Genomic DNA, 23466 nt, shown 5'->3' with positions numbered 1-23466 from the left:
TAGCGTTATTAGCTAAGGCTATCTTATTGAATCTAAAACTATCTAGTATGTTACAAAATATATCTAGAGTTTTAGCAGTTCGTTTGTTAAAATAAAGATAAGGTTTATCTAAAAGTTTAAAATGATTAGTTTTAAAATCATATAGATTTAATTTGTCGTTCACTAAAAGTTTTGTTAAATTTTGTTTAGTTGTTAGTAATGAAAGTATATTATTTGCCCCAAAAATCATGTAATATTCTTCAGATAATTTATCGCTTGATCGTGAGTAGTTTTCAAAAAATTTAAATCTCTTTAACATAATATGTTTATTACGTGTCAGATTTTTATTGTTGTCAAAAGGAATTTTTATACCGAATCGCCAGGTAATTCTTGTAGTATTAGGGGTGAGATTTTACTTTCCGGTTAGTACCTGGTTTTCCAGGTTTGAGGTAGAATTATAAAGTGTAAAAGACTCGGGATGCGTGTACCCGTTTAAGCCGAATTGAGTAATATGCGAATCAGGTTTATTATTACCTAATTTTATGTTTTTATTGCAAAAGGTGTCGTTGTCGATTACAAAATTTGCTTTAGTACTCTTCTTAAATGTTGAGTCTGGTAATTTTTCAAATTTTGGAATTTTTAAAATGTTTGCGTTAAAAGAATTTGTCGGAATGTAATTTATTTATTATACGTAATTTTATTATTTTCGTTTTGTGTTTCTGATAATTCTGCTGCGAAGGAATAGTTTTTGTCGATTATAGGCAAAGATTCAGTTATGCTCCCTGTCTCGGGTTTAGGGTAATTAATTTTTTGGAAATTATTAATATTTTGATCAAACTCAGGTAATTTGATCAAAATTGGAGGTTGTTTTATATTGTTTGACGATTTGATTGCTTGATCACTAAAGCTGCTAGTAGAGCCAGATTTAGTGGATGCTTTATTAAGTAGTTTACGTAATTTTGATAGACATCTAGTGTGATTGTCATCAAAATCAAGTAGTTCTGTTTCTAATAATTGATCAATTTCTTCTTCGTCGTCTAAAAAGGTAGTGTATTTTGTCTATCATAGGTTTCACTTTTTCCAAAATACCGTTTATCTGTAATACATTTAGTTCGCTACACGGAATTTTTGACATTTCGTTTCAAGTTTGTTTAAATTCTGCTAGACGAGCTTTTATTAATGTTAGTTTGTTTTGTAAAGATTGTAATGACTTTAATGAATCCATTTTAATGTAGATTCACACAAAATTCTAGAGATGGTTAAGTATAGATATAGGTAAAAAATATGAAGATTTAGGATGAGTTTAGGATAAGTTAGAAAGGATTGCTGTGACTAACCTTGTTTGATGTGGTGATTCTGTAGCTTATTGACCGCTTGATTGATTGATTCGCTGTACACTTTGTAAGTTATATATAGTGGCTCCAGTGGATTACGCTGTTAATAATCACTGTACACTTTGTAGGTTAGATTTAGTGGCTCCAGTGGATTACGCTGTTGGAAATCACTGTGCACTTTGTAAGTTAGATTTAGTGTCTCCAGTGGATTACGCTGTTGATAATAACTGTGCACTTTTTAGTTTATATTAGTTAATATAAGAATAAGTTTTACACTGGAGGTCGAATCCGGCTCGAATTGGACCAGAATTTGTAAGCGCCCGACACAATGTTTATTAAAAAAGTCAATTAAAAAATCACTACAAACGGACACTTTATTACCTCGAAGGACCAGATATAATTAATTATCAAAAAGGCTATATCAGACCTGAAATAACAAACAATTGAATGGAAAATAATAACTAATTCAGAAATTGTTTGTGGAAAAGTAATGTATTTAATTTTAGTAAATTGTATTAGATGTTATCGGGTCAAGGTATACGTACAGAATGAATAATTTCTTATAACTAGCTTAGTACCTACAGTAGGGTAGGACATTATTTTATTATGTCAGGTAGAGAGAGATGGATTAATAAAATTTGTGAGGCTCGAACACTTCTGTACAATAATTTCATTCAGTCTTATGGCACTACGTATTTTAGAAATTTATAAAATAAAATGTATGAAATGAATTAAATTTATGAGTGTTTGCGAAAAGAATCTTCAAGATCATAAATTCTTCATCATCGCACAGCATAGTGCGTGTGACTGAAAAGTAGATGTTTTGCAAATTTCTTTGGTATCTCACTTGCACTTGGTCGTTTTTTGGGACTGCTTTAGGTCAACAAAAAAACGATCAATTCATATTAGACAACAACAAAATCCTTTTGATAACGGCATGATTACTATGTCTATATGTAGGATGCGGGTGGACTGGCGTGGGCCACAGGTTAGAGTGGCCACCCAAATAACTCTATTAATTACTCTTATAATACTAGTGACATGTATGTCGAATCGCACACATATTTATCATATTTTGATACTTGCTCAATTTTAAAAAGCATTTGGAGGTTATAAACCTATTCGCGCTTAGAATTTTGTGGTGAAAGTTTTTAACCCTCGTCCGTTATTACTTGATTTGTAATCGAATTTTCACGAGAAAAATTTGAGTAAATATGCAACACATTATATAGACATATATAATCTTTGAAATTCAAAGTATTTTTTGCCGATTGTTTACATTGTGTTTTTGTGGTCTACATTTCTGTAGACAATCAAAATACTTCTAAACATGTATCTACCAATGTGTCGAATAATCTTTATAATGCATGGTGCTGTATTTTTAAATCCAATCCAATAACATAAAATTTTTATGTAGATTGATAAAAAGTATGTATGACTAATGTCATACTGTAATGTACTCGTATACAAAGTCAGAAACACAATAAAAAAATTTTACGTTCTCAATAAAATATTTTTCTAGAGTTCAGGAAATATTTTTCTAGAAACCAGGAATTTAATAGCACTCTTGGAGCATCTACATCACTATGTTTTCTTTTAAAATCGCCTCAAAATCTCAGCTGCATTTTTGAGTATCTTAATACGAGTTAATGCATCCGCTATGACGAATTGGTAATAGAATTGTGGTATGTGTATGTGACAAATGTTCTACCCTATCAAACACACACAGCATATTCTTTATCGTTTATGGCATATTTTTTCTTTAAGAAGTTGGTCCCATTATGCTTATTTATGCATAGCCACCTGCATTAATGATTTGTTGCTGCAACCAACGTTAGACGTTGATACATGAGTAACGTAGCTTCAGCTAAATTTTTCTTACAATTTTTAAATGCCCTTTCTATATCTAGATACTAGAGATGGGTATAACGGATAACTCCTCACTCCGGAGTTATCACTCCCATACAACTCCTCCCTCGGAGTGAATCCGAGTGGAGTTGTTTCACAGGATTTGTCATGTCCGACTTCCTTAAACTGGTATTAAATCTGTTAACTGTACAGGCATTTAGTGTTTTTGTCGTTTTTGCTTTAGGAAGGAAGCGGTCACTTTCTTGTCTCGCAGGCAGTTTTATGACCTTTTTTAGGTATAAAAATCAAAATAAATACCATTGTGTATTCTCCAGAAAATACAAAAATGTTACTTTAAAGATACAGAACAATGAAATCGTATTCAAGTGTGAATAGCTCAAATGTATAATTTATTGAATAGTAAGGGGTAATATTTCTAACTACGACAATCTTTGGCCGTAAATGACGGCAATCAACATACCGAAGCAATATAAATACCGAAAAATATACGAAACGAAATACATTTATTTAATCTTGTTTTTCCATAGCCTGAAATAACAACACTTTAGAGTACAAAATTTATCAGTGATATCATTAGTATTTAAGCAGTAAAAAATATTCAGTATTATATTATTACTTTTACACAATTATATAATTGTGTAAAAGTAATAATATGCTAATCGAACTACGCGATATAATATTAATTCTCAAATGGAAATAGCAGAAGAAAAATTTTGAAAGCAGAAGTATTATGTTTTGCTTTTATTACAAAGTTTACTACATAATTTTTATATAAAATTAATCCGAAAAATCAATTATTTTTTCATCAAAAGGAAATCATTGAATTGAATTTGATTCTCAAGTTTTGCGTTTTTACTTTGGTCAACACTGCTAAAAATACGAGTCACTGAGTCGATCATCTGGTCGACCGAAAAATTTTACAATCCGTCATTTATTCGTGAATTTTTTAGAAAAATTATTTTATTGATAATTTTTCATAAATTTTTATTTCAAATAATTAATGGGATTTGACAAATCCTTAGATACATGAACAGCGTACTATAGAACACATTTGTTTCGAGTATTTCGGTTTCAAAATTGTCGGAGACGTGGAGTTGTTTAGCGGATATAACTCCACCATGAAGCGGAATCAAATCCGAGTCGATCCGGCTTCGGATATAATAAGCCCATCTCTACTAGGTACATTCCAATACCGCCTTATTCACCACGTTACCGCAAAACTTGTTGTTTAACGGCATCTGCACAATTTGCTGGAATGAATAGCCGGTAAATATTCAAAATTTCTATAAATGGGTTTTACGCTTCGCATAATTTTGTATGGTCTGTGCTTAGTCTGCAAGGGATTGACAAGTGAAGGAAAGCCAAATTAGAAATTTTATTTTGAATTTTCAATTGATAAGGAGGCAGGCCGTTCCGAAGATACGGGGCAAATAGTGCCAAAAACGTTAACTCAGTTTTTAGGAGAACGGAGCGTCCGATTTTAATAATTCAAAAAATATTTTACTCGCATTGACAAGATGAAGAACTACTTAAATTTTTGGGAAGGCAGGTTCAGCGGTTATGGAATCTCAATAAATATAAATTAAAAAATGTATGTAAATGTAAATGTATGTAAATTTATTAGTCAAAAATGTTTATTGGACATATATACATAAAATTATCAGTTATTTTATAGAGATTTTAATAATGTGCACACATTTTGTGTAAATTATTTTGGGTTTTGTACTAAGATTTTTAATTGCGGGAAGTTCCAGCAATTTGCCTTAAGGCACGATGCCATGCACCTCACTAGTTCAAAAATGCCTCTCGAAGGGTTGACCAATTTGCAGTATTCTTGTGTATCGCATTGCTTTGTCCATAAGCCGATGAAAAGTTTGTGCTATCCGTACGTCATAAACGGAATGTCGAATAGTTCAAAAAGCGCGCACGCACACACAAACATCAATTTTTTTATATGTATGCCAAAACCTCTGAAACGTGAAGATATGCAAAAAATTTCGATTTTCGCCCCATTACTATAACTTACCCTACGGAAAGGTAAAAAATAATTATTATTATTAGACATATGCACATCATATTATCAGATATTTTATAAAGATTATAATAAGTACAATTTTTATGTTTATTTAAATGGGATCCGTACTAATGTTTACACGTTACAATACGACGCGGCGCTTACGCACTTCGATATTTATAATATAAATCAGCCATGCAGCGAGATTGCTTTGTAAAAATGTTCAAACTTTTTATAAAAATAAAAAATAAGGAACATAAATCATTTTTTCAAGTCTTTTTTTTTTCAAAAATTTCAAAAATCTAATTTGTTCAAAGTTTTGAAAAAATGTCAAAGTTTTTTTAAAAAAAAATGTTTTGTACGGCAAGTTCCAGCAATTTGCCTTAAGGCACAATACGATGCAACACTATAGCGGTACACTAAACTAGTATACTGAATTAGTGTAAATGTTCTCAAGACACTGCCAAAATAATTGCATTCTTGCGCATCCACTTTCTGAATGCATTCATGAATTTTCAGAATTAAGAAAGATAATATGAAATTGATTTCTATATTAAATAATTAATGAAAGTTATTGTAGGGTTGGGCGGGGCTAGTTGAGCATAGGGGCAAGTTGAGCAATCGAAATATCTCGAAAACTATTCACCGTCCGTTTAGGCATTATATGGCGGAAAGATAGAGGTTTGGGAGAAATAAACATCCCGCAATCGCTAGTGGCCGCTGGACAAATGAGTGAGGCTCACGGGCGTTTTGTTTATTTTGAGACCAAAAAGTAAAAAAGTAATTCATCACGAGTTTTTGTCTGGTTTAGTCAAATGTTATTTATTTTCAATCAGGTAAATGTTATTCTTTCATATAATTATAGTACTTTTAATATACACAGAGATTCTGGGTATAATTCTCACGGTTTTTTTATAAACTCACTTTTATTTTGAAATTCCTAGTTGGGGTTAGTTGAGCATAGTTGCTAAACTTGTTCTGTCACTAAGACAATTATCATTAACTTCCAAAAATTAATTATTATTTTCAAGAATTAAGCTAAGCCTATGAGTAATAATATGAAGAAATAATGATTTTAAACAAAAATACTGAATATAATGGTGAAATAATTCCTGGTTAATTATTCAAAGAAAATTACTATAAGTTTCGTTTTCTCTGTCAATAAAGACTATAAATATAGAACTGGTTATTAAAAACTTATTTTATTTCATCACTAATCGACATTGAACCTATAATTTCACTATACTTTCTTAGTGCTCAACTTACCCCACCTATGGGGTACATTGAACATACTTGACTTTTTGCATTTAAACCAATTGTAGCTTTAAAATTTTACTTATTACCAAAAAATAGTATTAACACTTTTGTTAAGCGATAAACAACTAATCCATTAAGCCATATAGCAATTTATTGAGACTTTTCATTCAGGAGCTACATCCGTTTAAGTAAAAATTTGCTCAACTAGCCCCGCCCTATCCTACATTATTCACTTTGTTACTTTTTTCATATAAAACTGGTAAGTATATTTAAAAAAAAAATGATAATAAACTTGAAAGAGTAAATAAAACCCTTACCTTATCTAAATACGTTATTACATTAAGTCGTTATTATTCTTTCGCATTTCAGGGTTTATTCTCTCGAATAACTTTTCGGGAACCTCTTTTCATCGGCGGCGTTGGTAACACAACACGTTTATTGGATAAACTTCCTGTGACGGAAGGTTTTCATGGATGCATACGTTTGCTAACAGTAAACGAGCATGTGTACCGATTTGCTCCACCGCTACTTGAGCACAATGGAAATTTGTCTCATGACTCATTAAAACCAGCATTGACACCAGTTGACGTTGTCAAGGGATTTGATGTCGGTAAGTAATTCGATTAATGGAATAACGCTTTGTTTGCAATTGTTTATGTAGACCACATGTGCTTATGCATTGAATTTATGAAAGTAATAGACATATGTATCATAACCATTATATTATGTTATGAATGATTACTATATTCCAATTATATTATTTAAAAGTTTGAATAATTTATACTAGTAGTAACAGTGTGTCTGAATGAACTTGCTCAAACTTTTAGGTTTAGATATTTAGGTAAGATTAAAAATGGTGAACAGTGCAAAAATGTATAAAAATGGAATATTTTGAATTTCTAAAAATTGTTTTCGATTATTTTTATTACCATAAATTTACAATCAATTATTGAAAGTTAATAAATTACTAAAAGATTTTATCATTATAAGTGGGCGATCAGTGAGAGGTGTTATTATCCGAAAAGAGTACTATACCCATTGCTGGATTCACAGTAGGGGCAATCGGGGCTACTGCCCATGGCGGCAAATTTTGGGGGGCGGCAAAATTTGGATAGTGAGAAAAAAATTCTATACAATATAATCAACTTTTTTTAACAACATTTTTTATTTCAAGAAATATAATTAACAAAACATAATACGATTGCAATGCAACATTTGGGTTGAAATAGTCGATAACTTAAATTTATTATTTTGCATTGCCTCCCACTCCGAACGTAAATTTTCAAATTGGTTAATAAGTTATCAAATTTGGCAATTTGGCTAATATAAAGATCCGTAAACAAGCTGAAAGTTGAAGAAAAATATATTTTTCAGTTCTCGAGCCCTCTTAAAATGACGAATTTGTGCACGTCGAAAAAAATTTAAACTAGTCACTCATGCCATTGTTCCTTAAGACAAATTACTGAAACATCCCGTACTGAAAATTACATTTTATAAAGTGCTTTAAAATTTTTTTAAAAATGAAATAAAAGACTTTTAAAACACATTTTTTGTGTTTTGAAATTTTTCGAAAATTATGAACTTTTTGCAAAGCAATCGCGCTGCGTAGCTGTTTCAGAGAAGAAATATCAATAATTACGAAAATTACCATTTTTCGTAATTGCCTGTGCCAAAACCTAATCAGCACGTCTCCCCTTCAATATAAATCTAATATTTTTTAATTATTCAAGTCGATTTCAATAACACGGATAAACCGATTTAAATGATTCAATTTCTATTGATAAGGAGACGTGCTGATTAGTTATTGGCCAAGGCAGGTCCTGCTATTTTGAAGATACGGGCCAAAATGCCAAAAATGATAATTCAGTTTTTGAGAAAAAAAGCGTTCAATATCATTCAAAAAAATTTACAGAATAAATAACTGCTTAAATTTGTGGGGGGCAGGTTTAGCGGTTTCGATGATCCAATATAAAAAATTGAAAAAGAAACATTTGGCGTAAAAAAGTGATCATAAGACATATGCACTTTAAATTATCAGATATTTCAAAGATATTATAATAATAAGTATAAATTTTGTTTACATTTATATGCGTTCTACAACATTGTTTATCGGTTAGACTGCGACGCCGCGCTTACGCGCTTCTATATTTTGTCTCTACGCAGCTGAAGCAGCGCGATTGCTTTAAAAAAAGTTCGAAAGTTCGTAAAACTTCAGGAATGGAGCGGCTTTTTTGTCAGTGCCCCGGGGCGCCAAATTTCTGAATCCGGCCCTGACTATACAGCAATAATATATTTTGTTCGTTTATATAATATATTATATAATTTTACACGATATATAGATCTTTAAAAGGACTAACAATAAGATTCCAGAATTTTATATCTAGAATTTTACTTAAAACTTTAATCAACAAAATGTGTAAAATCACAATAATTACTCTCATAAAATATTTATGTATTATATAGATTTGAGGTCACTTCAAATGATTAAAATACCGAATGCGGGTATTACAAAACAGTATATTACGTGTTCTATTAATATAAGATAATATAACAAATTAAAAGAGAACACTCGAATTATGGTTTCTGAAGTAGAATATTAAATTTAATATTAATAAATCTTAATATCTTATTGTAGTTTTAATTGCACATTGATTCTATATTAAACTAGAGATTTTACACCGAAGCTTTATATTGGTATATAAAAAAAAAACTTCCCAAACTAACTCTCATGATGAGCAACGCGCGGCCCGCGGGCCGCATGCGACCCGCCGAGTGTTTTTCTGCGGCCCGCCAAACATTTCTCAACAACAAATTATTTTCTAGATATTTTATCAAATACGGCTGTAAAAACTAATTTTGTCGTCAGTCAAATTCTGCTAAAAACTGTTGTTTGAAGAAATGGCATTTCCTAATAATATAAATATTAATTTATTTAAATATTGTTTAACCAGCTTCAATATGGCAAAAAAATTGAGAACTTGTCCGAGAACATAGCAATAACGCATTTCTAAATTTAAAATAATTAAATAAATAAATCTTATAAAGTCGCGAGGGTTAAATCATCGTAAATTTAAAGATATACTGGCAATTAAGTTTGTGAAAATGTCGATTTTCAATACTATGATGCAATGCTTCAAGAAGTAGACGACTCAAATAGCGAATAACGATTGTTTTTGGATATGAAATAATAATTATAGTTCTTTCGTCATTTTGGTAATAAAGAATAATATCTTTTGCAGAACCTTGTGTTTCACTTTTCATATTAAAAAAAAGAAAATGTGAACAAATTTTAATTGTGATTCCAAATGTTCAAGCTAACAAGACAGCTGTTTTCATGTACATGTTTTCTTAGCCATTTAACATGCAAAATAATACAGATTTAAAAAATGCATTTTTTCACTAAACATCGAATTTTTTTACAAATCTTATGTCAGCCCTGAGAAATTTTTGCTTTTGAAAAATAAAAACGCAAATCAAATTTTGATTCAATTTTTTTTTTGAAGTACGTATGTGTGCGAACAATTACACAGGTCTACAAAAGAAAAGTCGCTGGATAATAAATAATTTATTCAGAAAAAAATCTAGATCGAAGATTGTGCTCGTTTTTTAATGTTTTTCAATATTTTGTGCCCCAATTTTGACTATAGATTTATCTTCAGCGGTAAAATGTACATTGGAAGACATGTGTCACACACCCAATTCAGACAGCTCTTTTTTGTAGACCTGTGTTAATTTCAACCATAAAATTCATATAAAATTAGCACCTATCATAACTGAGTAAAACATATCAAAGCTGCATACGCGTTGCTACTTTCTGCATTAAAAAAGTTAAAATAAAGAATAAAATCTAAAAAAACGGCTGATATTGATCATCTTATATAAAAAATGCAGTGCCCATTTTTTTATTAAAATTTTCAAGTAAAATTGTTTTTCTTCTAAATATTATTTGTTTTCATTTTATATCAATATTTATAAACACACTTATTATATAAAACATATACTTTGTTCAATTTTATATTTTTGTTCTTTTCTTGCGGCAATTTTATAATTTTGTTGCAATTACATTATTCCCGCACTCAGTCAATAAATATTTTACTTAATTTTAGATCAGACTTTTATCAGAGTTTATGAAAAAGCTTCAATTTTATTAGAAAAAGCAATTTATTTTTATCATTGCTTGTATAATAACAATTTTTTAAAATTTTGTTCTTTATTTTATTTTTTATGCAAAAACAACTCCAAATTTACATGATTTTATAATAGTCATTTTAGTAGTCCAATCATTTTTATATAGCTCGGTATTCGATCAATTAACTATTATCGCCTTTTTTGTGAACGTTTTTAATTGAAATTCGATCAGGATTTTTTGAGCTTATAAAAAAGCTTAAATTTATACGATTTTCTAAAAATATTTTCTGTAGCTAAAAGTTTGTCGGGTCAGCTAGCATATATATATATATATATATATATATATATATATATATATATATATATATTAGGGTGGTCCTTAAAATGGTCATTTTCGAATTTCCTTGCTCCCAGGGTCTCAAATGGTTCCAAATTGATAAAAAACAATTCTCTGAAAGTTTTAGCTCTTAATATTAACGTTTAGATAGCGCGCAATTCAATCAAACTTCGTATAGAAAGAGCATGGAAAAATTTTGAAAATTAAAAAAAAATGTTTTAGGTATAACTTAGCGACAAATGAATGAGTTTTATTTATTGTTTGCTAAATTACATCTAAAAAACATTTTTAAAATTCTTGAAAATTTTTCCATGCTATTTCCATACAAAACTTTGATTGAATTGCGCTCTATCTAAACTATAATATTAAGAGCTAAAACTTTCAGAGAATTGTTTTTTATCTATTTGGAACCATTTGAGCCCCTGGGAGCAAGGAAATTCGAAAATGACCATTTTAAGGACCACCCTAATATATATATATACGATACTCGTATAGATACTCGTATATATATAATTTATTTTTAAACTTATAATTAATTCCCTTTTTATTCGTCACTTATTACCTTATTCATGCTCTAATTTACTATTGTTGTTACATTCGCGGTATTTCTACAACCTTACCGTGACGTCGCGATCCTGTAAGGAACTGATTACTTTAAAACTACTAATGAAAAGGCGTTTGTTCGTTACTTAATTAACTAATCTATATTTACACAGAACGATTACTTATTCTAAAACATTTCTTATTCTAAACATGCAACTTATTCTAGACTTAGCTTTAACCACGGCGCAACCAGTGTACATCACATGTCCATACATCGGGCCCGATTCACATCAATCACTTAACAGTCACATTCGCGTATTTTCACTTAGTCTACTTTATGTTTGGGGACAGTCTCCGAACGCTGTCCCCCCTGACGTTCTCTAAGCTCACATTAAATACATTTTATTAACATCTTCGTGCGCTGGACCGCACGTTTGCCGGCTCTGAAGCCATGCAGGCAACTCTTATCCCCGACAACGACTACCTCAAGCCTACGACTACCTCCTGACTGTTAATGCAGACAACCACCCTCAGCCTGCGGACACATTCCTCATCAGGGACATGGTTTACACACATATACGGAGAGGGGTAGTTGTGTGATATTTTATAACTGTGTGTAAGTGCTCCCCCACACATTCGTAACACTACCCCACCTCCTCTAAAGATCGCCCTCGATCTTTCAAAGCTCCATCCCTGGTGCCGCACCAGCTTTATTAGGTGGCGCACTCCAATGCCTGCCTGCTCCCCGGATAAAACGTCGATGGCGCATTCCAACTTGTCCGATCTGCGGTTTGCTCTCCTCCCGTAGGCTGACTTTTCCTCAATCCGGCATGTCATCTGCAAAGGCGTCGACAGCCAGCGCCCTGAGCCACAATTCGGGTCGCGATGTTCCCATAATGTACACGTACACGCGTTTCATGTCGAAAATTGTTTACTTAACAACAGTTTTCCACAGAAAGTAAGATCACATTAACAGTTTTAACGTTTTTGTCCAAAAAGTGTTATAACCAACCAAAAATAAACGTCACTCACTAATCCACTGTCTATTAAAACTTCGACCTAAGCTTATTGCTTTCATTATTACCTATATATAGCCTATATTCACATACAATAGCAAAATCGATTATAATTAATTAAACCTATCAAATTTAGTGAACAAAACATTTATCAAGTATTAAAATTATCAGACATAATAAATGTAAATAACATAAAAACACTCATAAACTAGTCACAAAAATATCTAAACTTATCACTATTATTTATATAAAACAAAAAAAAACATCTTTTTAATCGATTCTATCAATGGCAATATTAACAACACGTAAAGACAATGACATTATAACTACAACAAATTTACATCTAACATAAATATTTGACTTGTGTAAAACATAAACGCATTTGTTTCTTAATCAACCTAAACCTAGTTACTTACTTATTACCAACAATGTTTACTTAACAATGTAAAAACAGAAAACACACAACAAAAGAAAAGCATTGCAAGAGTAAGACTAAGAGCGAGAATAAGAACAATAAAACTAAAATTGAACACAAGTAATTAAAATACTCTACATATTATTTTAAAATTCGGGAATTGCTGACTGTTTTGAATTCGGCGGTCCCAACTCTATTAAACGCAAACATAAACCTAATTTTACTTTTATCTTAGTCTAACTATTCCTATCACTAATAAACCGTGTACAGCAAGTGCGCTTCTCAATATAGAAACAAGAAGTGAGTCGTTGGAATGCTTGTTTCCCTGATGTCCCTAGGCTCCAAACGGTGCTAGATGCCCATAGAACCTTGCCTATCCAATAAAAGACCTAAAGCAACATCGCGCCCGCTTATAATTTCAGAAGGAAATTACCATCAGCAATAAAAACCAAACAACACACAACGTCGCGCGATGCTTACTGATGGCGGAAGTTTTTGAGCAGGCATCGGGAGCGGATATCTGCCCAAAAACCTCACATTAGCGGCAGTACAATGTGGTAAAAAGTACCGGCTCTAGCATGAAATCCACAAAATTCCACTAAAATACATATAACATACAAACAACCAAAGCTTCTAAATGGATAGCGTGATAGCAATCAGCTTGTATGTGATGTATCACGCTTCAACGGTCTCACTCAGAGCACCAGAACCCTCGCTGGGGGTGCTCCCACAGCCCAAATTCTTATCCCCGTGCTGTGAGATCAAAATCAAATACATAATCAATAACCATAACAACAACAAAACACCAGCCCGGGCGATCTTTCCCCAAAACCGTAAAATCCCAAATTTTCCCAAAAAATCGCAAAACCCAATTCTATCCTCAATTTACTTTTTCTAAACACCCCGAGTATAATCCACATACATTATATCAAACACAAAACAACAATCAATTAAAATTTGCATTCACTCAAATCTTGCATTAAAACCTAAAACATTTTCATTTAAAACGAGGGAAAAATCAAAATACACTTATCTCTTATACTTAGCTGGCCAGCTGACATTCATAAAAATATGCATACTCACACACAATTTCTCAATTCCCGACTGAACTAAACAACCACTTTCACAATCAAATCAAAATATTCATCTATTGAAGTTAATAATCATCAATTTACCCCAATTTTCTCTTTTCGCGTCGTATTTCTTCATACGCGAATTATTTCCTTTATTTCCTTGAATTCCTCACAAGGACATCTTTTTTTTCTCAACATCTTTTTCCCCAACATCATTTTATCCCAACATTATTCTCATCGGTTATAAAGTATCGCCCAGTGCTCTCTGAGTGATGGAAAAGAAACACCAAAGTACAAACCAACGTCTCTACACTTGCTGTTGAACCGCCCTATTCTATCTCTATCTTTTAATTATTCATAAATTTCTTTACTCAAAATCCTATTCGTAATTTTCTTCTCATTTTTCTAAGCAAACTACTTTTATGGCACTATTATCTAAATTATTAAACGGATAAATTTTCTAATTATCAAACCGCATTTATCTGTCTCTAACAAAAATGTATTCTTATTATAACTTGTCTGATCGCGCATGCATTACAAAAACGAATTTATAAATATTACTTTTTCAATTATGAATTTATTTGCGAGAAAAAAATCAGGTGTAACAAATAGAAAGGATAATAAAGAAACAAGGACAAAATAAAATCATACGCATTTTTATTTAATATCTGTAAACCGACACAACCAAATATTTTAAATTTTAACAAATTATTAAATTATTCAAAAGTACTTAATCTATGAGCTATCCCGTAACTCGCCCTTTGTTTTCACTTTATTTTGTAATCCATCTCGCTCATACAATTAGCTATCTATGCATTTACTACCTTTTTTTTACCTATATATTCTATCTAAATACTATTCTTAACTCTATTATATCTGGGCGCGCATGAATTGTCGAAAATAACAAACAGTCTATAAACAAGTAATTTATTTTATATAATAAATCTCATAAAAAGAACAAACAACCTGTGTAATAAATAACAATTCTGCCAAAAAGTATCATACAGACATTATAAAACATTTGGAAACCGAATCGAGCATTGAATTAAAAAAAAGAACAATTATTAAATAATCTAACTATTTGACCTAAGTGTTATACGGTAACTCGTCATTTTTGTTTTTTCTTCACGATTTACTTTCACTTTTGCAACCTATCTCTTTCATAAATCCTAGCAACTTATGCATTCTTCGCTTTTCGCTTATTAGGCTTTTTGCATTTCTTATACCTCCCTCTAGTCCTACTTGCATTTCTATTTGTCCCTTTGTCGCATTGCATTCGTCTTCCCTTACGGGGGTCTTCCTATGTGATGAGTTGAAAAAATCGATTTTTTTTTTCTTTTCATATTTCGGTAGATTACACCTTTAAAAATAACATATTGAAATTTCAAATCGATATCTCAAATAGTTTTTGAGTTACAGCCATTTAAAAAGTATACATATATTATATAATACAACGATCATTTTATCTTTAAACGCGTTTTTCTCAAAACTGCGTTTTTCAAACTTTCCTCCATTGTATCTCAGAAACGGCTGGACCGAATTACTTGAAATTTACAGTGCACACTCAATATGTTTAAACGCATGGAATGAACTATTATCAATCGAAAATTTTCAAAACTTCGATTTTTTTATAGCAAAAAACAAAAAAAAAGCTCCTAATTTGCAACTTTTATTTCAAATGTCTATCAAAAATCCAATTTTTTTTGTATTCATTTGATTATAGGCCATTCCGTGCTTTTAAGCCTACAAATTAAAACGCCGTTTATTTTTTTTTGGTCAGACAAGCCGATCAGCCGGAATCGTGGAGGAAGTGGGAGCTCTTTTTTTCGAGGGGGGGGTGTTCAGAGCGCTGTAACTCTTGTTTGACTGAATATTTTTAGCTGAAATTTTATATTTATACTGTCCAAATATGTGTTAATAAGTGATAAAAAACTTGAAGCTCTAAATATTTACTGGTCGTAGAAAAAAAATCCTAAAATATCCCTAAAAAACAGGCCGTCACATAGGAAGACCCCCTTACGTGTTGTACACGCCCCTTTTTACGCATCTCTAACAGTTCCGTCTCAACTAGACCGTACCCGTTTGCAAATTTATCTAACTAAATTTTACTACGTATCTATTATCTTATAATTACTATGATCCTACCACATTATTATTATCCTTAATCCTTTATTCCTATCTACCTTATCTATATTTGACTAAACATGTGACTGTCGTCTTGTTGCGCTAATGGAATAATTGCAAAATAACATAACCGGTTGAATGAATGGGACGAGAAACCTATGATTTTTAAACTGAAGACAATAAAATTTATTCGACTTTTTCTTTGACCATCTTTTCTACCGCAAAAACTAAAGATCAATCATTAAGTACTACACACAAACAATCCAACAAGAATTCAAAAAAAAAAATTAATAATAAAAACAGCATCAAAATATTTTTTAACTGTAACAACCATTAAAAAAACTATCAAATATAAAAATTAAACTTCTAATCCCATTTCACTATTGGCAGTATGAGCCGTATCGACCTTGATGTCAGTGGGCTCGACTGATTACAATTAAATCGGGTTGGCTAAGTCCGCTCTAATTGAAAATCACCAAAAATTTCGCACTGAATTATATACAAGCTATCCAGCCGGTGGTGATCGACCTAACAAAAATTTGCCACATTTCAAATCCCTGTAAGCCGTTGTTTTCGACGCATTCCCAAATAAATATTCGGCACCTCATATGCACGGAGGCGAATAACTCCGCAATTCTCTAAACTGCTCTAAATTTTGAGATAAAACAAATCATATTAAAAATACTCTAACGCAATAGCGCAAACAAAACTAAACTAAAAAAAGACATTCGCTCGTATTTTACAAACAGCCACATGTATTCGAAAATGATTGTAAACCCCTGGTTGAGACAAAAAAAAACGGATTCCTACAAATTTTAAAATCTATCATCTTACAACTATTCTAAAGTATAACTTTCTAAAACACTAAAAAAAAACTTTTAAATTATTGCAATAGTGCATACCGCCCGCGATGCGGCTAATGTCGCAATTCTCGGACGTGCGACCCTACGAACGGATGGGACCGTCTCGAATTCAGTTCCGCGGTTCCTATTTTTTTTTTGACTAAAGCGTTCTCGCCACACGCATTTTCAAAGAATACTCAAAACCCTAGAGTCAAATCAATCAACTTTGTCAGTTAAAATTTCTAAGTCTCTGGAAATGAAAATAAATACGACGGTTCGCGTACTCTTGCAATACGATATTTTACAAAAACTTCGAAGAATTTACCAAAATCTCAAAGCAACAAAAAAGAAACTCACGGAGCGGTAACTCCGTAGATACATATTTTTCACAGAATCTATAATTTCTAAAATAAAATTTCTTGAACATTAATTTATTTCAAAACACACCACACAAATTAATTTCTGTCAAATTTTATACCAAAATGAAATCAAATAAAATCTACGAAGTAAATAAAAATATATTTAACATTATAACTTTATAAGAATAATCAATATTTTTCCTAACAAACGAATCTCCAAACGTTTACGAAAATATAACTAAGACTAAAATGTATAATTCAACATAAATATGTAATCAGGTTTCACTAATTCTAAATTAAAATCTTCGTAATTATACTTTAAAAAAAACCTATCTAATTTGTACGAACAGAAGCCTTTACTGAAAATCGAAATAAAACAAACCCGCGGCTGAACAAAAAAAACGTTAACGAACAAAAATACAAATACAGCAAATAGATTTAACATAACAACCTTTAAATTTTACCAATTAAATACATTTTCAAAATCCACAAATCAAAATACTAACAATTACTTGAACTACTTGATTATTCATTTTTGCGCTAACCAATTTCGCAACTTACGTTTACAATAGCCCCAAAATACATAGAAAAACCCTTTGATCACATAACAACCTTTCAATTTATATATACCGCTAAACATTATTTCAAATTGCACTATATTTTCATAATTTTAAGTGTTCCAACAATCTTTTGTACACTACCAAGAGTTCAACAAAACATTTCATGAATACCAATTTAATACTAACGCGTAATCAAGAAATGCCGAATCTTCGCGAAAAAACAAATCAAACCCCGAAATTGATCAATAACAAAATAAAAAAAAATAAAGCGACGAAACTGTAAACTTACACGCAAGGAAAAATAACCGCGAATGAACCAACAATAAAATTGTTTTACCAAAATCGTAATAATGCCGTCGATGGTGGATCAAATGATTGCCAAAACAAATTAATACTTTTTAATCATTTGATCGTTAAACCAACGAAAAGCATACCCGGCGCTTGTCCACCATAATGAATGCTCTTTTTACTTATTATTAATTCCCTTTTTATTCGTCACTTATTACCTTATTCATGCTCTAATTTACTATTGTTGTTACATTCGCGGTATTTCTACAACCTTACCGTGACGTCGCGATCTTGTAAGTAACTGATTACTTTAAAACTACTAATGAAAAGGCGTTTGATCGTTACTTAATTAACTAATCTATATTTACACAGAACGATTACTTATTCTATAACATTTCTTATTCTAAACATGCATCTTATTCTAGACTTAGCTTTAACAACGGCGCAACCAGTGTCCATCGCATGTCCATACATCGGGCCCGATACACATCAATCACTTAACAATCACATTCGCGTATTTTCACTAAGTCTACTTTCTGTTTGGGGACAGTCTCCGAACGCTGTCCCTCCTGACGTTCTCTAAGCTCACATTAAATACATTTTATTAACACCTTCGTGCGCTGGACCGCACGTTTGCCGGCTCTGAAGCCATGCAGGCAACTCTCATCCCCGACAACGACTACCTCAAGCCTACGACTACCTCCTGACTGTTAATGCAGACAACCACTCTCAGTCTGCGGACACATTCCTCATCAGGGACATGGTTTACACGCATATAGGGAGAGGGGTAGTTGTGTGGTATTTTATAACTGTATGTAAGTGCTCCCCCACACATTCGTAACAATATATATATATATATATATATATATATATATATATAAATTACGTGTGGCCCGCAATAAAATTTGAAAATTTAAATTGGCCCGTCGGTTAAAAAGGTTGCTCGCCCTTGCTCTACATTCTCGTCGTGGGGCAATGAATAGCTAGAAACAATAAAATCGGCTAGCGCAGTTGGGTAATGTAGGACAACAGCGACGCCCATATTCACTGGAAGCCTAGAGAAAATGATGCTGGAAATGGCTCCCGACCAAACAGTCTAGAACAATGATTCCCAACCTCTTTTGGGCCCCGCCCCACCTTGAGGTTTCTAAAAACGTTAACTAACTTTTAAGATAAAATTACTAAACCATTTTTATTAAACATCATGAATAAAATTTTGGAATAAGTCAAAAGAAAAACGGAAATTCCAAATTAAATTTATTACTGTTTTTTTGGAAATTCATTTAATGCAATACTTAAGCTTGGTGCACAAAGATTTTATATTAGGTTCTAACTTAATGAGCTTTAAACTCAAGTTGCCACGTTGTGTTATTTCAAGTCTATTTCTTTTTTATAAATAAATTATACCAAATTTTTGTACATATGGTTACATTTGGGCACTTGGTATATATATATATATATATATATATATATATATATATATATATATATAGGTTGGGCCGAATCATTATTGTAGTAAAATTAAGCGATATGGGCACCTGTTCATATGAAATATATGTGTTATTTAAATGAATTTTGACTTCAAAAGCATATATCGCAAATAACTCTTTAGCCAGCGAAATTTTCAATAAAATACTGTTTTTAATAAGTTAATATATTAATTTAGGCATGTGAATAATTCAAATTGTGAGTTATATTTTTATTGATAGTTTGTACGGGGTTTTTTAAATCGGGTTTAGTTTGTTGTTATTTATTTCCATCGGAGTGCGCTAGTATTTTTTTATTATAATTCTCGAAGATTCGAAAAGAATGTATTATGTGAATCCACATAAATCTTCATTCAGTTCTCCAGTTAGACGTGAAGTATCAATGGCGAATTCTTATTTAAATTCAGGCGCAAGTGCCAGTAATTTGAATCATATGCGCTCGCATGATCAAATTACATTTGGGGAAGCAGAAGAATTTACTGGAGTAAATCTTCCGACAAGTATGGAAATTATCAGGTATTATTTTTATTTGGCCGAAAAATCAAAAAAACAAAATAAAATGTTTTCATATAAAACATTTACTCCAAATGTGGTAACGAAATTGATTCAGACGTGGGAAAAAATTGATATTCCAATTATGGAGAAACGAAGTATCGCTAGAAAATTGAACCGATTGATTGATAAATATAAAAGTACAAATAAAAGCAAGTCTACCCAAGCATCATTTCAGGAGTTTGTAGAATCCTCGAAATAATTATTTTATATTGGAAAATGCAAATGCGATTTGCGAAGAATACTGTGTTCCTGCGGACTGATCCCAGCACACTTACAAGCGTTTATGATGGATCAACATAATGAGAGGAAATCTACGATACCAGAATATATTATAAAAATTGAAAGAAAGTATCAGCATCTACAATAACTAGCGATATTACTCCAGGTGAGACATATACTCCAGATGTTGGTTTTGAGTTTAAAAGCAGTTTGGAAAGTTCACAAAATACTTCTCATATAAAACGTGGACCATATTGTCGAAGATACAAAGCTCCAAACTATGCCTTAATATGCGACAGATTTGCAATCTCTGATAGAGTTGGTTCTGCCGTGGTAACAGCAATCCTGAAAGACCTGGACGTAAAGGATGATTGGGGCAATCCTGTCATTATGGATAAAAATAAAAGCGCTCGTGAGAGGCAAAAAAATAGGCAAGCTCTACACAAACGATATGATTTTTCTGAATTAATAGCATTTTCATTCGACGGCCGAAAAAATGATTCTATTACCATGGAAAAAATCGATAAAAAGTTTCACCCACGAATGATTAAAGAGGCGCATTTAATTATTTTAAAGGAACCGAATAGTCAATTGTTGGGTTACACAAAATTGGAAAATGAAGATTCGGAAAGTAAAGTAATCAAATTGAACGAGTTTTTCGCTAATAAAGGAATAGCTTTCGATTCTTTGATAGGCATATGTTGCGATGGTGAACCAGCAAATACAGGCGTAAAAAATGGAATTTTGCGTCGATTTGAAATTCAGTTAAATAGGCCTCTTCATTGGTTTGTGTGTCTTCTCCACTTTAACGAACTTCCACTTTGGCATTTATTTAACTATTTGGAAAAATCATTGACCACTGGACCACGAACAAAAACCGGAATATTAAGCAAACAAATTGAAACATGCGAAAATGTACCGGTGAGTTATAACATATTTACTATTTTTTAATACTTTATGTTCAAATTCAATATAATTTATTTTTTCTTATGTACTTCCAGCCGGTAACAGACTTTGAAACGATCCCACTTGAAAATTTGGCTGATTTAAGTCCTGTTGAATCGACAACTGACTCAAGTTATTTAATAAAAATAGCTAAAGCAGTTGCTTCTGGAGAAGTATCGACAGACTTAGCTAACAAGAAACCGGGGCCAATAGCACATTCCCGATGGGTCACAAAGGCTAGTAGGTTACTTCGGTTATATGTAACTACTAATAAGCCATCCAAAAATTTGAAAATTCTGGCAAACTACGTAATGAAAGTATATATTCCAATGTACTTTAACATTAAATATTACAACTCTGTGGTGTACGGTAGTATATTATTTTATAAATTTATTAGCTGGACGCAATATTTAGTCTCGAATTTAAGACAAATTGTGAACAATGTTGCTAAAGAAAACGCGTACTATGCACACTCGGAAAATATTTTATTAGCAATGTTGTTCGATAATAAAAAGGAAATACGAGATTCAGCTATAAGAAAAATCTTATATTACCGTAATAATGTAGAAGACCTGACGCAATTGAGAGATTACAAAACACCCGAAATAAATTTCGAATGCACCGACTATGATAGATATGGACGATTATTCAATTATATTCGAACCAGCCTTCACGCTAAATATACCTCATGAACATCTAGTACAATATCTACAAAGCAATGACTGCCCATGGAGTGACCCTAAAATTCCCGTCCACATTCAGGGAACTGAGAGACATGTTCAATTACTGGCTAACGTATCAAAACGCGTATTAGAGCGAAATAGCGATGGAGTTATGACTGCAACACTACAATCTCGTAAAAAGCATCCTCGACTGAGAAGCAAACAAGATTTCAGATATTAGTTTTTTGTAATTGTATTAGCTAAATGTAAGAAATTTTATTTTAAATAAAAATATAACTTAAAGAAATAAAAATGTTTTATTTAAACCATGACATGTAAATAAATAATATAATAAATATATGTTATTCCTAAAAACCCAAAAACAATATTTTTCTACAAAAGAAGTTTGACCTGTTTCGATGCAAGATTCTAGGTTACGCTTTCTCGCTAATGTCCCCTAAAAGTTTTCACTAGTTTTCATCGATTTTCTCCGAAACTGTAAAAGATACGAAAAAACTTTGTTCGTGCGAAAGATGCAGAATAAAATTACGAATAAAATGATATATAAATGGTTAAGTGTGTTCATATAATTTTTTCGAGATTTTCTAATATTTCTTTGCTAAGAACAAAATTTCAAGTCAGTTATCCCTGTGGCAACTTTTCGGACACATCGCGCTTCAAGTCAGTTATCCCTGTGGTAACTTTTCGGATGTTTTGCGAAATAATATGTATAAATACTGAATATTTTGTTATAAAAGATTTGAAATATTTGTAGATTGAATGTTATTACTGATTTAGAGTATGATACAAAATTAAATAGAAATAGCAACTTGCACGTATTTTGTACATTGATAACTTACACGTATTTTACATAATTGTCAACTTGCACATATTTTACATAATTGTCAACTTGCACGTATTCAAAAAGCCGAAAAATGTTTTTAACCTGTTTCGATGCAATATTCTAGGTTACGCTTCTTTGCTAATGCCCCCTAAAAGCTTACTTGATGTAGTTCGCGGTACCCGAGAAATGTTTTTAACCTGTTTCGATGCAAGATTCTAGGTTACGCTTCTTCGCTAATGCCCCCTAAAAGTTTACTTGATGTAGTTCGCGGTACCCGAGAAATGTTTTTAACCTGTTTCGATGCAAGATTCTAGGCTACGTTTCTTCGCTAATGCCCCCTAAAAGTTTACTTGATGTAGTTTGCGGTACCCGAGAAATGTTTTTAACCTGTTTCGATGCAAGATTCTAGGTTACGCTTCTTCGCTAATGTCCCCTAAAAGTTTACTTGATGTAGTTCGCGGTACCCGTAAGTTACTGATATTAAAAAGCCGAGAAATGTTTTTAACCTGTTTTGTAGCAAGATTTTAGGTCAAGCTGAGTTACTATTTATTATAGATTTAGAGTATATTACAAAAATTAAATAAAAATGGCAACTTGCACGTATTTTGCGCATTAA

The 23466-nt window shown here is 31.8% G+C and overlaps 1 protein-coding gene across 1 annotated transcript in view; it reads left to right on the top strand.

The window, feature by feature from the left end:
- LOC113371384 (pikachurin-like) overlaps positions 1-23466 on the top strand; it is a 315983-nt gene that overhangs the window by 206053 nt on the left and 86464 nt on the right. The window contains exon 7 of the mRNA XM_026612012.1: positions 6823-7063. Within this exon, the coding sequence (XP_026467797.1) occupies positions 6823-7063 (241 nt within the window). The remainder of the gene's footprint in view (positions 1-6822; positions 7064-23466) is intronic.

Source organism: Ctenocephalides felis, unplaced genomic scaffold, assembly GCF_003426905.1.
Source record: "Ctenocephalides felis isolate EL2017-DRISC unplaced genomic scaffold, ASM342690v1 CF-g0.4_SCAFFOLD_01492, whole genome shotgun sequence".
In the NCBI taxonomy this organism is placed as follows: Eukaryota; Metazoa; Arthropoda; class Insecta; order Siphonaptera; family Pulicidae; genus Ctenocephalides; species Ctenocephalides felis.
Note: the sequence above shows the minus strand (reverse complement) of the source record. Positions and strands in the feature narration are given on the sequence as shown.